At 33.0% G+C, this 16,694-nt stretch overlaps 1 protein-coding gene and 1 long non-coding RNA gene across 2 annotated transcripts; one reads left to right on the forward strand and one right to left on the reverse strand.

Moving 5' to 3' along the window:
* Window positions 1-3,432: 3,432 nt before the first annotated feature.
* Window positions 3,433-4,543, forward strand: LOC120085081 (thylakoid lumenal 19 kDa protein, chloroplastic). Its single transcript, XM_039040931.1, has 2 exons — window positions 3,433-3,878; window positions 3,959-4,543. The coding sequence occupies exons 1-2, from the start codon at window positions 3,503-3,505 to the stop codon at window positions 4,333-4,335; spliced, it is 753 nt and encodes a 250-aa protein (XP_038896859.1). The 5' UTR covers window positions 3,433-3,502; the 3' UTR covers window positions 4,336-4,543.
* A 665-nt stretch (window positions 4,544-5,208) lies between these two features.
* LOC120086547 lies at window positions 5,209-6,610 on the reverse strand. The gene is made up of 2 exons (XR_005484246.1): window positions 6,313-6,610; window positions 5,209-5,626 (listed from the first exon to the last, which is right to left on the reverse strand). It is a non-coding gene; the product is annotated as an uncharacterized LOC120086547 (long non-coding RNA).
* Between the last annotated feature and the right edge of the window lie 10,084 nt (window positions 6,611-16,694).

The following is a 16,694-nucleotide window of genomic DNA, read 5'->3' on the forward strand; positions in this document are numbered from 1 at the left end:
CGATGCCCAATCATTTAACTAAAGCTAAGCGATCGTCTAGCAAAAGCTAAGCGATCGTTTAGCTCAGTGTCTGTCGCCTACAAAACACTACACGGTCGTTTATTAAAACATGTTGTCGCTTAGTAAATCGATATTTACTTGACAAGCGTCCATGAGTTTCTTTTTGTGAGAGAGAAAACTCAAAAACAATTTTCAACGTTTTATAAAACTTTCTAAAATTAGGAAAACAATTTTCCTTTTATCTCACAGTTACCATGAACTACCAATAACCTCCCACTCAATTGGTTATTAGAGAAAAATATTTAATTATCCAATAATTAATATTATTATAAATATAAATGATAACCAACTTATCATATTATATTTATAACTTATAGTTTTAATATTTCATCTCATGAAACATATAAACCATAGTTCTTTTTCTGTTCCATGGTACTTAATGTAAATCTCATTTACATCAATCCTCCTTTAGATGTATCTCATACATCATACCGATTATATCATATATAATCAAAATACCTCTTGTCAATTTGAATATTTCAAATCAACACCAAGAACTAATCCTCAACTGAATCCATTAAACTACCAAGGGGACTTTATGAACCTGTAGCTCGAAGTTCTAACGGTACATGAATAACTAACTAAACTCTTTAGTCACGGGATCCACCATTTGTTAACTGCCAGGCACTTCATTAAAGACCGACAGCTGAACTCTCCTTACCACAGATATATTATGTGTCCATCTTAATCAATCAGAAGTGCAACAACCCTTCACAAATCACTCGTAAGTACATCTAACTCCTTAAGTACCATTGATCTCTCTAATGAACATAAGTCATAGTCCTACTATGGCTGAGTCCTCTCTTCCAAAGAGAAGTTGTGGCCATTACGTTTAAGCCCCGGAATCAGCCCTTAAGGGAGCAATCTCTCTACTTATCCCTGCTTCGAGAAAGGAGTGAATTCCATCTTGTGGATTAAGTTCCTAGCTCCCAGATCAGACAAGTCTCCAAAAAGATAGGCATGTTGAGTTGACAATCTGGCCACTCTCACCCATACTAATCAAAGATCTGTCCTTAAAGACAGGAGTTTCCAAAACACTCAGGATTGAGGTCGTGTCACCCATGGTCGTTTAGGTGAGATACAAGTCTCTAGTATCAACGACGTTATATACAGAGTCTAGTCATCTCGTGGTCCAGGTCTTATACAAACTCTTTGTATAGGACACCCCCGCTCGCACGTCTCCACATGAATAGTCAGGATCTACCACTTGTAGTAGTTTACAATACTTGCAAACCTCTATAGAGTGAGCCGTATCCGTAGTGTCACCAGGATCAGGTATCCCACCTTAATCCTTATACTACAGACCTATTTAGGTTATCACTTAAAGCATGATCCACTTGTATATCACATATACATGCTTAAGTTCACATAAGATAACCAAAGAGCTTTGTTGATTGGATATAAGTAAATGCCATAATTAAATCACACTTATTTTATTCATTAAACAATGTGTATCTTTACAAAACAACGAGACTCCGGGAGAATTAGGACACCAATCTCAACAACAAGCTGATTATAATGATGGGTACTTGTGATAAGCTACTGGCCTAATGCGTACAAGTGATGTTGCATGCAAAATAACATTTCCCCATACAGATGTAGAAAGCTTAGCTCTCATAAGTAATGATCTTACAATTAATTGCAAACGTTTTATAAATTATTCCGCTAAACCATTTTGTGTATGAACATGCATGATGTTCGACACTTCTCCAAATTGACATACAATAATATAAGTAATGATCTTACAATTAATGGTCTTAATTATATAATCAAGAAATTTGGCTCTTAACTTAATTATTTGAGTTGCAAATGCAAGATTTCAATTTGATGATAAGCACATGTTGGCCATCTGCTGGATGTGTCTATTAATACCTTAAAATATCTAAATGTTCAACTTGGTGGGTTAATAGGTCCACATATATCACCATAAATTCGTTCTAAAAGTGCATGTGGTCCAATTGATGGTCAAATTATTAATTTTCCTTGAGAGCAAGCATCACATGATAATTCATTAGATTGAAGAAACTTCTGGCTCTTCAGTGGATGCCTATTTGAATTCCCAATAATCCTCTCCATCATTATATACCCTGAATGACCTAATCTATCATGTCAAATTGTAAATATGTTTGGATTCATGAACTTCAGGTTCATTGTTGCATATGTTTCAATTACTCATATATGAGTATAATATAATCCATAAGATAAAACAGGCAACTCTTTCAGCATACGTTTTTCATTTGAGACAGTAGATATGATAAATAGATATTCCACATTTTTATTATTAGTCTTAATATGATAATCATTGTAACATATATCTTTAAAACTAAGTAGATTTCTCTTTGATTGACTATAGAACAATGCATTGTCAATTATAAATTTTGTTCCTCTAGGCAAAATAATATTTGCTTTTCCAAATCCTTCAATCAGGTTTGTAGAACCTGCTATCGTATTGACTTTTGCTTTCAGCATGTTAGTTTGGAAAAAACATTTTTTACTTGTAAGTATTGTATGTGTAGTTGTACTGTTTACCTGACATAAATCTTTTTTACTTCTTTTTTAGTCACCCGACATATGAAAATGATTCAGGTTTCTTCATTAAAAGAAAATATTTGCAATAAGAAAAACAATATTTGTAATATACAAAGATTAACATCTACTAAGAGAAGAGAATGAAAAAAAAAACATAAAGATGAAAAAGAAAAAAAAACATTAAATCTGGATATTTTTAAAGTCAAATGAAACATTATTCCATCAATTATTCCGATTTTCTCTTCAGGAGATTCAAAGAAGTGCGGCACGTCCAAATTTGTCATATGAGATTGGTTAAATATGACACTATTCTAGTATGCAAAATTTGCTTCCACATTTTTCTCTTTTTCCTTCATGAAGACTTGATAGAGATCAACTACGTATTTTGACGTATGACAGGTATGTGACCAATGCGAGCAACTCTAATGCGACCAACTCCGATGAGCAAGAGACGAGAGAGATGAGTGATTTTGTGAGTAATGAAACAAAGAGAGAGCGAGACGAGCTAAAGCGAGCGACGTAGTTATTTGTGAGTGAAAAAAGAAGAAAAAGTGAGACAAGTTAGAGCGAGAGATATAGTGATTTGTGAACGAAAAAGGAAAGAAGGCGACACGAGCGAAAGCGAGACGCGCGAGTATATTTTGGTAATTTCACTCGAATTTCACATCAGCAAAGGGTCATTCGGCATTTTTTTTTTTCAAAAACTGAGTCATTTCACATTTTTCGCCTAATTTTTTGGTCATCCATCCAACGGACTCAAAGATAATTAGATGTGAATTATTATACTCAACAAAATGTATAAATTCCTCAAATTAAAAAACAATTTAGAAATAAAAAGGAAAAATAATGGATAAGGAGAAAATCTCCTTCGACAAGATAAACCAGAAACCCAAATCCACGAGAATCAACCACTATGGCCACAGCAATCACACCATTGGCGTTCTTCTCCGCCGCCGCCGCATCCACCGGGACAACCGCCCCAAAACCTCCGCAAACTCCGCCGCTACCAAAGCCCCAAATTCCCATCCTCCAATCTAAACCTCCACTTTCAACATCAACTGCCCCAATCTCCATCGCAGCCACCACCATCGCCGTAGCCGCGATCCTGAGCACCACTCCGCCGTCCCTTGCAGACACCGGCGCCGCTTTTAACGTCTATTACGGCACTGCCGCCAGCGCCGCCAACTACGGCGGCCTTGGCGGGAACGCCAGCAAGAAAGACACAGCGGAATACATCTACGACGTGCCGGAAGGCTGGAAAGAGCGATTAGTATCCAAGGTCGAAAAAGGTACTCCAAAATCCTTAAATCAAAACGCTTTATTAGTTCAATACGTTCAGAAAATCAATTTTACCTTCTTGATTCTGCAGGCACGAACGGAACCGACAGCGAATTTTACAATCCGAAGAAACGAACAGAGAAAGAATACCTAACTTTCCTGGCTGGAATCCGGCAATTGGGGCCGAAGGATGTGATTCTGAATAACTTAGCGTTATCTGACGTGAATTTGCAGGATCAGATCGCGAGCGCGGAGAGCTTCTTGGCGGAGGAGAAGAAGGATGAGAATGGACAGATTTATTATGTGTATGAGATCGACGGCGCCGGAACTCACAGTTTGATATCGGTGACTTGTGCGAAGAACAAGCTGTATGCGCATTTTGTGAATGCACCGACGCCGGAGTGGAATCGAGACCAGGATATGCTTCGGCATGTTCATGAGTCATTCAAGACGATCGGATCGTATTAGCTAGCTTTTGTGGCGTCCTCGGAGAGTGTATGAATTTGTTGTTATATGCTTATTCTTGAATGATGGAAATCTGATGCTTATTTTCACCATTCACACTCATCTCTCCCGTCTCTGTTTTTCTGAATTTCATCAAGAATTTTGTTCATACAAACCAAAAGTTTTCGGAGGATAATTTGTATGTATAAATTGATCCAGACTGAACTATGTATATTGACATTTAGCATGGGGGTTTGGATTGACGAGAAGAAGTGTTTTAAAGAGAAAATAATTTTTTTTTTTTTTTATATATATATTTTATAAAAGAGGACTAAAATGTGTTTTAAAAACTATTTTGTGAGTGCTGTCGAATACATCAATTTTTTTTCCCACACATAGTATGTGATAATGTTAAATATGTTAGTTAGGAATTTAAATTTGACTCAAATTGGTTCAAACTTTATAACATTAGATGTTCAAATCTTTACTTCCTATTTAGTTGATCGAGTTACCAACCATATAGATTAGCTATTTAATAACTTAATTCATGCATTGTTTTATTTCAAGAGTTATATTAATAAGTATTAATATTTATTTTATTTCAAGAGTCATATTGATAAGTACTAATATAGTAAATACCAAAAAGTTCAGAGTAAAAAATGAATCATTAATTTTTTATGTTGGATTGGCAACCATTGGAAAGTATGTCAAATAAAAAATCAAAACTCTATTCAATTAAGGATTATTAAACCTCATAATTAGTTGAAAAAAATAGAACGAACCAAATCAACCATGGTCAATTACATTACAATAAAACAAAATCAAACATAAAGCATGTGTTACTTGACCAATTAAACCAACATAATATATATAAATTATATACTACTAATTTCCAGGTTTGAGATTCGAATTCTTCAATCCATATTGAACTACGAAAAAATGACCTTGTGTTTGACCGGTGCACACCCAAAAAGAGGAAGTTATACAATGACTTAAATAAATCAACTTAGTACATCCATTAATGTTACAAAATTATCACAATTTTTACAAATGCTATGATTGGCGGAGACCACACTCTAGTCTAGTTAATACAAAGTGAAACCATCATCGTAAGAGACGTGCCATCCCCGACGACAAGGAGGGGCATGTTCGTTGTACTCAGAGCAACAACTCCACCGTCTTTTCCAGTTGTCAGTTCCGGTGTTAGGACGATTAGACTTATCATTCCACTTGTAAACGATCACTCCGGAGTCTTCGCTCCACTCACCATCAATCCCTTGGTGCGGTGGTGACAACGAAAATAATCCTTTCTCCCCTATTAATAAAATCAAATTCGCATACTATCTCAATCTCAAATAATGATTCAATACAAACTTTTTACATATGCACCACGATTTCAAAAGAAGAGAAAATTAGGAAGTTGAATTCCCCATTTTTAGAAAATAATTAAGACAATTTTAGAATTTCGAGTTTTGCAACTAAAATTGAATTTATAAAATTTTATTAGACACGAAATGTGTAGGGACGTAAATTTAACAAATATCCAATGAGTAAAAAATATGTTACACACAAAAATACAAATTTAGCATCAAAGAACTAAAGTTCAATTTTCGAATATATTATCATTTGTATTAAAGAAATATACATGCACTGATTTTTATTAAAATCCAGCAAGAAGTAAAAATGATGGTAAAATATAATTACGGTTATTCAATTTCATTTCATTTTAGTCAATATAGTTAAATAGTTCAATTTTAATTTACATACTTTCGATAATTTTTAAATTTAATTGATGTATTTTCAATAAAATTAATGACATTTTAAAAAACATGTACCAACTAAATATCACACTTGTTCAAATTTTAAAGTAAAATATTGTAACATTTATTGACTAAAATGGTACTTTAAAATGGCATTTAACCAGCTAATTGGCCAAGCCCAAAGAATGAAGAAATCAGAATTAAACGAACGGAAGAGAAAACGTAAGGGTAGGATACGAACCCGTGATGTGGCCATGGAAGGCGCAAGCGGAAGGAGAATTATCGAGATCCGAGTAAACGGTGCGGCACCGTAAGCAGCGTTTCGCGGCGGCGGATCGGAAACTGAAAGAATTTTTCGGAGGGTTGATTGAGTTTGAGCAGGCCATGATTTTTGATCCGCTGGATGATGGAAATCTAAGGCTGTGATTCAAGCTTGGCGCTAACGCCATGGAAGCAAGCATCCAAAATTTGTTCCACGGAGAGAAAATTGGGATTCGGAGGTTAGGGATGAGTTTCAGAGAGATCGGCTGGTGGGGCCGTTACGAGAGACTAAATAAAGCCCACAAACTTTCTTGCGGCCCATTTTGGAGAGAGGATAAATTTACGATAGTACCCTTCTGTTTTTACAATCTTCCAAAAGCACCCCTACACCTTGCATTTTTTTTATATTGTCATTAAAAATCACGAACGAACTCAATTCGATAAAAAGATAAAAAAAGACATTTCCTAAACGTCTTGCTGAAGCACCAATCTCATCAACTGCATTTCATACCTTAATGAAGTCTAAAGTAGAGTTAATCAATCTATAATCTCTCTAGAATTAAATTCAACCACAAATAGAGGAGGGAGATATCAAGAGAAGAGAGATAGTTGAAACTTTCGATAACTGCTTAGACTTTCAGCAACTTGATAGACCACTCTCGAGCAAACTTTTGAAACTCAATACAGATAGGAAATCCAAGAAAATCATGAACCACCCACCACAAACACTTCTCAAAGTTCCACGTTGCATCAACTTTGTATTATTTAGGATTCTTCTTTATTTCAAGATACCTCCAAAATTAATTGACTCATATTATTTAGATTTCTTCTTCTTATTTATTTTTTTTTTCTAAATTTATATATTTTGTTATAATATATGTGGAATGAAAAATCAAACCTCATATATCGAAGCTGGGGATATGAGTTCATATGATCTATTGAGCTATACTTATGTATATATTTGTAAAATCTGATTTCAAACATGCCATAGTAAAATGGACACCTTAATTACACTTGGTTTATTCTATTAATTGTTTTATTACACTTAAATAATATTTATGTAATATGTTATTGTTAATTTTGGACTTGCGAAATACGTCAAAGGCTAGGAAAAAGTCAAACATGAATCTCCCTCAAACAACCGTTTTTTTTTTCTTTTTTTTTAATAATTTCTTCATATTTCTCCCCCAAATTCGACAACCATCTCAATTTTTAGCATCTTCTTCATCTTCTTCATATTATTACTTTATTCCAATTACTAAACAATTTCAGTGCAATATTTCTTTTGATAAGTTAATATATTTTTGTTATTCAATGAAAAATTGAGTTTCCCATGATTTTGTACTGGTTTTATTATTATTATTATTATCTGATTTACAATGGATATTATTTATAAAAAAAGTTTTACAACGATCATTCAAAGGTTATGTATTTAGTTATTTGCTTTTATTTGAAATGATGTATATTATTTTTTACATTGGTCTAATATTAGATGTTTTTTAAAGAAATAATTACAACACTGGTTGTGAAAACCTTTGGGGATTTGTGTTAGAAAAATAAGAATATAATTAATAGTGACGTTGGTGTGCAATAGTGTGACATATTTTAAACTCTTTATCATTGATTTTTTTTAAAAAAATATTGGATGTTTGAATATCAAATTTATTTTGAGTTTTTTCCTTAGATTTACTTTGTGTTATATGTATTCTTATATTAGAATAAGTTGTAAATCTTACTAAAAGTTTAACTAATAAGTTGTACAATTCATCTTAGTATTTAAAATTTTATGATAATTAAAAAACGAAGTTGCATGTCTATAGATAAGAGATTCTTTATCATTGATTTTTAGAAATATTGAATGTTTGAATATCAAATTTATTTTGGATTTGTTTGGTAGGATTTACTTTGTGTTATATACACTCTTATGTTAAAATAAGTTATAAATCTATTCAAAATTTTAATGAAGGAGTAAGTTTATTTCTTTATTTATTTTTTAAAAATATAGAACCAAAATGAAATACGGTTCAAACTATACATAATAAAATAATAGTTTAACATTTCATTTATGTTTTAAAAATATAAAATAAAAAATAGTCACATAATCCCAATTTTTTTTTTTTTTTTCATTTGGAATATTTACGTTTTGTATAATTAAATCATGAAACATGATTCGTTTAGAAAAGTAATTTTAGTTTACGTACATAATATCGACATATATGAAATAATAAGGGAGAAACATATGACATATAATTTTTTTTTATTCGATTATCTTTTATTAATTTTTTATTGTTCTATTAAATTAAACATGGACAGTCATATGTTTCGTAAGATGGACATTACTTTATTTTTTTTACAAGAAATATTACTAGCAAACTCTAACATTCAAGAATAGAAAACATTAAATAAAGATGTTATCAAATAGATTTTAATTTGTTTAACAAATTATATGGTTTAGATATTGGAAAGTTTGTGATAAGAATAAATTTATCATTTAAAAATAAATAGACAAAAAGTTAGTTTAGATCAGAGCACAAACTGTAGTCATGAAGCTTTAAATTTTATTCAATTTAAATTATTGTGAAATAATGTTCAACTCCAGTCATTTGAAAGTGGTTAATTATATATGTAATGTAGTTTTGAAAAAAAAAAAGTTAGGGAAAAGATACATTTCAAATAATCTAGGAAAAAAGAGTATTTTTTATTTTTTATTTTTACTTTTATTATTATTATAGATTTATTGGAATGCATGTACTAATAAAATTTACAAACTATTTTCACAACAAAAAGATTACATACCTAAGTAGCTGAAGCATAAAATTTGCCCGAACAAATTGTTATAAGACTCGAGACGGAAAATCAAAGGTTCTATTGTTTACTACTTGTGTTTTTTCTTTTTCATATTTTGATTAATCCACCAATATATTCTCTAGATTTATTTTTATCTCCAATAAAAATAATACTATTTTAGTCATAGAACTTTAAAATTCGTTCAATATTAATTGTGAAATGATGATCAATTTGTTTAAATTAAAATACTATTGTAGTCATGTTGATATTAATTTTTTTGTGAAATAATGTTCCATTCGTTCCATTTTGGTTATTATTGTAGTCATGGAAATTTATTAGTCTCCATTCCATAAAGATTCTATATCTATTCTATAAAGATTTATTAAGTATAGAGATATTAAATTTGGACATTCTAATGTAGATGGAATATTAAATTTGGACATTTCGATGTAGATAGAATAAGTTGTAAAAGGTCCATATAAAAACCAAAAATAATATCCTAACTAAGATTGGACAAATTGATATTGCAAATGGTAATTACCCCAAAATAAGTCAAGTTCATTTTTCTACATTCATCGATGGATTAGATTAGGTGATGCAGTATTCATAGATAGAGATGATGGGGTAGAGGTAATATTTAGATATGGTAGTCATGTAGCGGGATCTACTTTCTACATTCTTATCTCATTACGAAGTGAAGTCGATTTACGGTTCATGATGAGCAGCACTCCATACCCTCGAAATACAGTTGAACTTATATATCCTAACCTAACGTCCCAAGTCAAACCTCAACGAGAGAAATTGAAAATACTATTGAGTTGGAAAGTCATAATGTGGAGGAGGAACATTGGGATCCAACTATTTCCACAAACGATGAAGAAGTTGAAATAGACGATGATGATAGTGATTTAGATCAACAACCTTGTGGTTTTATGGTGTTTATGAAGTCCCTGAAACCTTTACTGAAATAAACATGAATGACATGAATATTGTACCCCATTTGACAACAGAGGGAGATAATAATATGGGGGTCTGATTCATTGCTTAAGGGGATGATATTCGATTCAAAAGTGGATTTAAAAAATGTAGTAAGGAGCTATTCAATCTTTCAGCATCAAAATTTTGAAGTCATTGATTTGAAGAAAACAATGTGGGCTGTTAGGTGTAAAAGATATGGCAACGATTGCAAGTGGAGACTTCGTGCCATCTGTCGTAAAAGACGTGGTAAATTTGAAATTACCTAGTATAGTGGCTCTTATTCCTATATGTATGCAAGATTGAGTCAGGATCACAATCAATTGAACTCAAATCTAATTTCGTTTGAGGTAAACAGTTGTGGATTTTATGTCCTAAAACTCATGGTTTATAAACAATTAAATTTATTTTGAAAATTCAATAAGTTGTTATTGAATATATAAATTCCTTATTTCGTTTTATAAATAAATCCAATAAACTAAAAAAACCATGACTATTACATGAGTACTTGAACTTTATGTGGAGACATAAAAGTAGATCAAGTTCGAGTAAATAGTCAAAATGATCTATAGTATATGAATAAGATTGGGTGTCTTATTCTGGTAACACTATCGGATGCAACCCACTCTGTAGTTATTACAAAGAGTTGTAAAGTGCTACAAACGAAGTGATCCTAATTTGTACATGTCATGACATGAGGAGTGGGGGCGTCCTGTGCAATGAGTCTGCACAAGATCAGACCACGAAATGGGTCACTCTTACTTTATAACGCTGTTTACTGTTTAAGACTGACTATTTCAAAGCGATGACCTAAGTAACTTTACCTTAATCCTAAGCTAACTATGAACTCCTGTTTATTTGGGATTATCCTTAGATTTGAATAGGTGAGGTTTGGCTCAACAACGCTGGCTCAATAAACCTCTATTTTAGGGGTAAGACCAGATAGATAGCTGGGGACATAGGGTGTAAGATGGAATTCACTCCTACCCGTTTTTAGGGATAGTAGAGAGGTTGTTCCCTTAAGTACTGACTTCAGGTCTTGAACAAGAGGCCCCACCCTTTTATTGGCTCGAGAAAGACTCGGTTTGATGACCGGATCACAAACTAATTGTTCATTAGAGGATCAATGGGACTTAAGGAACAATAGGTAATCTTGAGGGTAAAACCACCATTTGACCCAATAGTTATTAGGAACAACCTGTGAAGGGTTAACTGTTGAGGTTGATGCCCTAAAGTCTCGTGTCCTGTAGTTTGTACGAACGCTTGTGTTGTATAATATATGATATTTACTTCACATCTTGTAGTTTTGCTCAGTTGTTTGTTTTATTTGCTTTATCACAAACCAATAAACATAAAATCCTTGGTTATCTGTATGTGACTCAAGCATATATGTGGTGACATACAAGTGGATCATGTCTTGAGTGAAAACCAAAATGGTCTGTAGTATATAGATATAGGAGGGAAACCTTATCCTGGTAATGTTATGGATGCGGTCCGCTTTGTGAAATGGTCATAAGTATTGTGACTTGTCACAGATGGTCTGATCTTGATCATTCGTGTTGGGGACATGTGAGCAGGGGCGTCCTATACAAAGAGTTTGTATAAGACCTAACCATGAAGTGTTAATGTCTCGTTATTTAACACCGTTCATGATAGAGACTTCATTTCACTTGGATGACCATAGGTAACATGACCTCAATCCTGAGTGAGTTGGGAACTCTTGCCACTGAGGGCAGTCCTTTGATTTGTATGGGTGTGAGTGGCCAGGTCGCCGATTCAAATCTACCATTTTGAGGATTTATCTGATTTGGGAGTTGGGAACTCAGCTACACAAGATGGAATTCACTCCTTCCCGAGGCAGGGGTAAGTAGGTAGATAGCTCCCTTAAGGACTGATTCCGGGGCTTGAACGATGTAGCGCCACACACCTTCTCTTGGCCCGAGAGGTGTCCACACATAGTTGGGCTATGTTATATTGTTCATTAGAGGAATCAGTGGTACTTAAGAAGTGAGATGTAACTACAGGAGCAAAACGGTAATTTGGCCCAGCTGTACTTATGAGCATTTGTGAAGGGCCAACGTACTCATGATTGGTTATATCCGATGGACACAGAAATATATTTGTTGGTAAGAAGAGTTCAGCTGTTTGGTCTTTAGTGGAATGCCTAACAGTTAACGGATGGTGGATCTCGTGACTAAAGAGTTTAGTCAGCTATTCATGGACCGTTGAAGCTTCGAGCCACAGGTTCATTAGGTCCCCTGGGTAGCTTGGATAAGTCAAGAATCAGTGTTTGGGTTAATTTGAAATGTTCAAATTGACAAGAGGAAGTTCGATTATATATGATATAATTGGCTAAATATATGAGATACATTATTTTGGAGGAAATTAGATATAAATATGATTTATATCAAGTAGAGAAGAAAATACTATAGTGATATGTGATATCAAACTATAGGATAAAAATATAATATGATTATATTTATTATTAATTAATTGGTTAATTATATGATAATTAAGCCAATTTTCACGTTCGGACGTGGGTTAGTGGGGCACCGTCGGTTATTGTAACCGATGAAATAAAATGAAACTTGTTTCATTTTTTGAATCATTCGTTGTTCAATCGCCCGTCTAAAAAGAAAAAGAGAAGAGCACGTTGGTGAAAAGAAAATGATCGCTTAAGAAAATCGAGAGCCTATACGATAGTTGCTCTGCATTTAAACGATCGTCCACCTCGCGCCTAAATGATCACTTAAGCATTTCAAGAGCCTATGCTAGTAACTCTCTACCTACATGATCGTCTACCTCGGGCCGAAACGATCGCACACTAGTTCCTACACGATAACTTCTCTAAACGATCGTATAGTGTGCCGATTTTGCTAAACGATCGTATACCATTTCCTAAATGATCGTTCAGTAAAACCTACATAATCATGTAGCTTCTCCTAAATGATAAGCATTTTGCTATACGATAGCGCATTTTCCCTCCCATTTGCTTATCGCCTACATGATTCGTGCTTCCTCATTCCTCTACCAAATTCACCAAAGAACACGCTTTGGGTTCTCACTCTGAGAATACCCGGAGCTTTTTTCTGGTGGTGTCGTCCCTGTGGCGTTCGTATTTGTACGGTTGTTCGTGCTGCTGTTGTTGATGCTGTGTCTGGGTGTTGGTAGATCGTGTGGAGGTTTCCGCTACGTTGAGTTCCGAAGATTAAAGATTGTCTTTAACTGGTATGGCAACTCATTCCCTTGTTATTTTGTTGTTCATAGCATGCCGTTAATTAAGATTTGTTTGCATAACTGTGCGTTTGAATGTATAATATGTATTTCGGTCACGGTGAGATCGGAGCGATTCGAACGCGCTCATGGAACTCTTCGGTAAGAGATCCTTCATTTACTTGCTAATCATGGTTATATCAAGTGGATATAGTATATTTATATTGAGAGAGGGCAACTCTGGGGTTTAGTGGAGTGACCCAGTAGTTAACGAATGAGGGTTAATTTGGTGTAAAGAGTTTATCCAATTAATCTCGGATCGTTGGAGCCCATGATCTGTAGGTCCACGAGGTCCCCTACTAGCTCACAAATATATTAGCCTTGGAGTAGCGTGATAAGTTAATTTGAAACGTTCAAATTAGAATTAAGGGAATTATTAATTATGTGTGATATAATTACGCATTTAATTTTAGAATTAAACGAAATTGAAAAATTAATTAATATTTAAATATGATTTAAATATTAAATTCATGAATAGGGATTCATGATGGTAGAATTAGTATTAAATTAATTAAATATTTTAATTAATTAATTATTATTAATTTTATTAGAAAATTAATTATTGAATTAATTTTGTAAAACTAATAAAGATTTCATTTTTGAAAATATAAATTAATTTAGAAATAAATTAGAAAATCAAAATTGAAAAATAAATGAAAAATGAAAAATCCCAAAAGTGGGATTTTTTCATTTTCCATTCAAGTAACTCACACACATTCCACCATAATTTTCCAGTCATTAATTCAAGTAGGAGGTACAATCCATGCAACAATTGTTCTTGCATATTGATCTTGCTATATATATTCAAGAATCTCAGTGGAATTTATGCATGCATTTGGGTGGAATAAGCTGAAAAACTTCAAAGGTTGAAGATAGAGTTTCAGTTGGAAAAACCAGAACCTCTCCTCCTTGTTCCCTCAATTCAAACTTATTTTGAGTCTCACAACTCACTCCAGGTCACTAAGAGGATAGTAGGGAAGGCCTTGAGGTGGTTCACAAACTGAATTGAGGAGGAATTGCAGTTGGAATTCGAGTTTCAAGTGTTTCTTTAAAGATATGTCATGAAACCCTCTTATTAGTTTATGAGCATGCTTAATTTAAAGACAAAATTAATGAATTAGAATGCTTAATGATCTGTTTTACTTCCGCTGCATGTTTTTTTACTCTAACAAGCAGTGTAGTTAAAAAAATTCGTTTGTTGATGTTAAAACATTACAAGAGATTATCTTGAAAAAATATGACTATTCCGTTAGTTATTAGAAAGTGTGAGATGGAAGAAGGAAAGTAAATGTCAAGATATTTAGAGATTAGATTGAATCTTTAATTTACTGCCTAGATGGATGAATATCTTACAAATCACAAACCCCAATACAATTATCCATTAGATGCTAAATGAGGTGGATTGTGATGATAGGATTGTCACGTTCAATAGCGTGTTTTGGTCATTTGGACCTGTTATTGAGGGTTTCAAGCATTGCAGACTGCTACTTCAAATTGGTGGAACTCATTTGTATGAAAAGTATGAATGAATATTGTTATAACTACCTCATTTGATGCAAATGGACACGTTTATCCAGTTGCATACGCTATTGTACTGGAGAAAAGTAAGTTGTTATTTGTTTACCTTAAGTGAGCATGCTGTTTATCTTTGTTATAGATTTTAAATGTCTACCTCATTTTATAACACATTATAAAACTATAGACATGCTATAACATTCATCAAGAATTTCATATTTTAATATAACAATTATATTAAAACCATGAAAAACTAAATCATGCATACTATATATTATAACATAATTTCAATGCATGATACATGCTTCCTATGGTGAGATTTTAAATCTATATGACATATTTTATGCACATACAAGATTTAATTTAATTAAACATACATTCATAATGTATAAATAATTAAATACACACTAAAATGGACTGGTTTTGGCATTTTAAGCAAGCGAACAAGCTAATTATTACATAATAATTGAAATCAAAATCCAAAAGCCTCTGGACCACTTGAATCGATCGAATCCGACCAGAACCGCCTGAACCGAACCTCCAGGGCTTCAAAATGGGCTGAACCAGATCTCCAAGACCTGAACTGGTCAAACCGGTTCAGTTGAATCGCTGAATGTTTGGCGTGCGGGGGAACTAGGCTGGGATGAGCAGCGTCGCAACATTTCATCCCAGCATTGCAACACTATGGGTTTTGTTCTTTATTTCTAGATTGGCTGAAGAAAAGCGTTGCAGCGCTGTAAAGGTATCGTTGCAACACTGTCTCACAGAAGCTTCAATTTTGGAATTCTGCTGCTAAGCTTGCTTCAAATTTCCTTCAATTACAAACTAATTGCAACTTTAATGACTCTAATAAATTTATAGACTCTTAACCATACATTAAGGCCGATAAACAAAGAACCAATTACAATAATTACTAGCAAATTGAAGAAAAAATTAGATGCCAAAACCAAAAACATCCATTTCAGCAACCATTTCATGCAACTCATGAAAACACCCACCATACTAAAATTAACGCAAATTGAGTGCTTAAAACATGCTCTGATACCAATTGATGGAGTTAACATTCAACAAACGGAAGCTATTAAGGATCTAAGCACTCTAACTGCATCAATTTTAAGGGAAAAACATTCATGTTCAAGAAAAACAAGAAATAGAGTTTATATAATATAACCTTTGTAGAATCCACCAAATTGCTTGATTCTTCTATGATTTCTTCTTCAATTTCAATAGCAGACCACCACCAAAGTCTTCTCTACTATCCTCAGGCCTTAGATTGAGTGGTGGAACTCAAATTGAGATGAATTCAATATAGATTTAGAGAATTGATCAAGAGAGAAAACATATTTCCTTCCAATTTTTTTTCCACTTGCGTGCCCCCAATCTAATCCGATCCATTCTTTATATATCACAATATCATGCACATAAGATCAGATTTGAGGTTTCCACTTCAAAAACCACACAAGAAAGTGGCATAAGGTGTGATTTGTAATGGAATTTGTGGGATAAACCCACTTTCAATTTAATTCTCATTTTTGACTAAAAAATAAATTTAATTTCAAAATTAAAACTGAATTTCAAAAATAAATTTTATCATTTTCAAATTTAAAAACAAAAATTTAATTTATTTAATTTCATAATTTTTAATTTCATAAATTTAAGATTTTAATAAATTAATTTGGAAAATTAATTAAACCAATTTAATATCAAATATTAAATTATTTAAAACACCTCATCAAATATTTAAATCATATTTAAATATTATCAACTCTCTAAAAAGCATAATGTTTAATTTGTTAATGAAACATTAATTAT

The sequence above is a fragment of the Benincasa hispida genome, chromosome 9, assembly GCF_009727055.1.
Source record: "Benincasa hispida cultivar B227 chromosome 9, ASM972705v1, whole genome shotgun sequence".
NCBI lineage: Eukaryota > Viridiplantae > Streptophyta > Magnoliopsida > Cucurbitales > Cucurbitaceae > Benincasa > Benincasa hispida.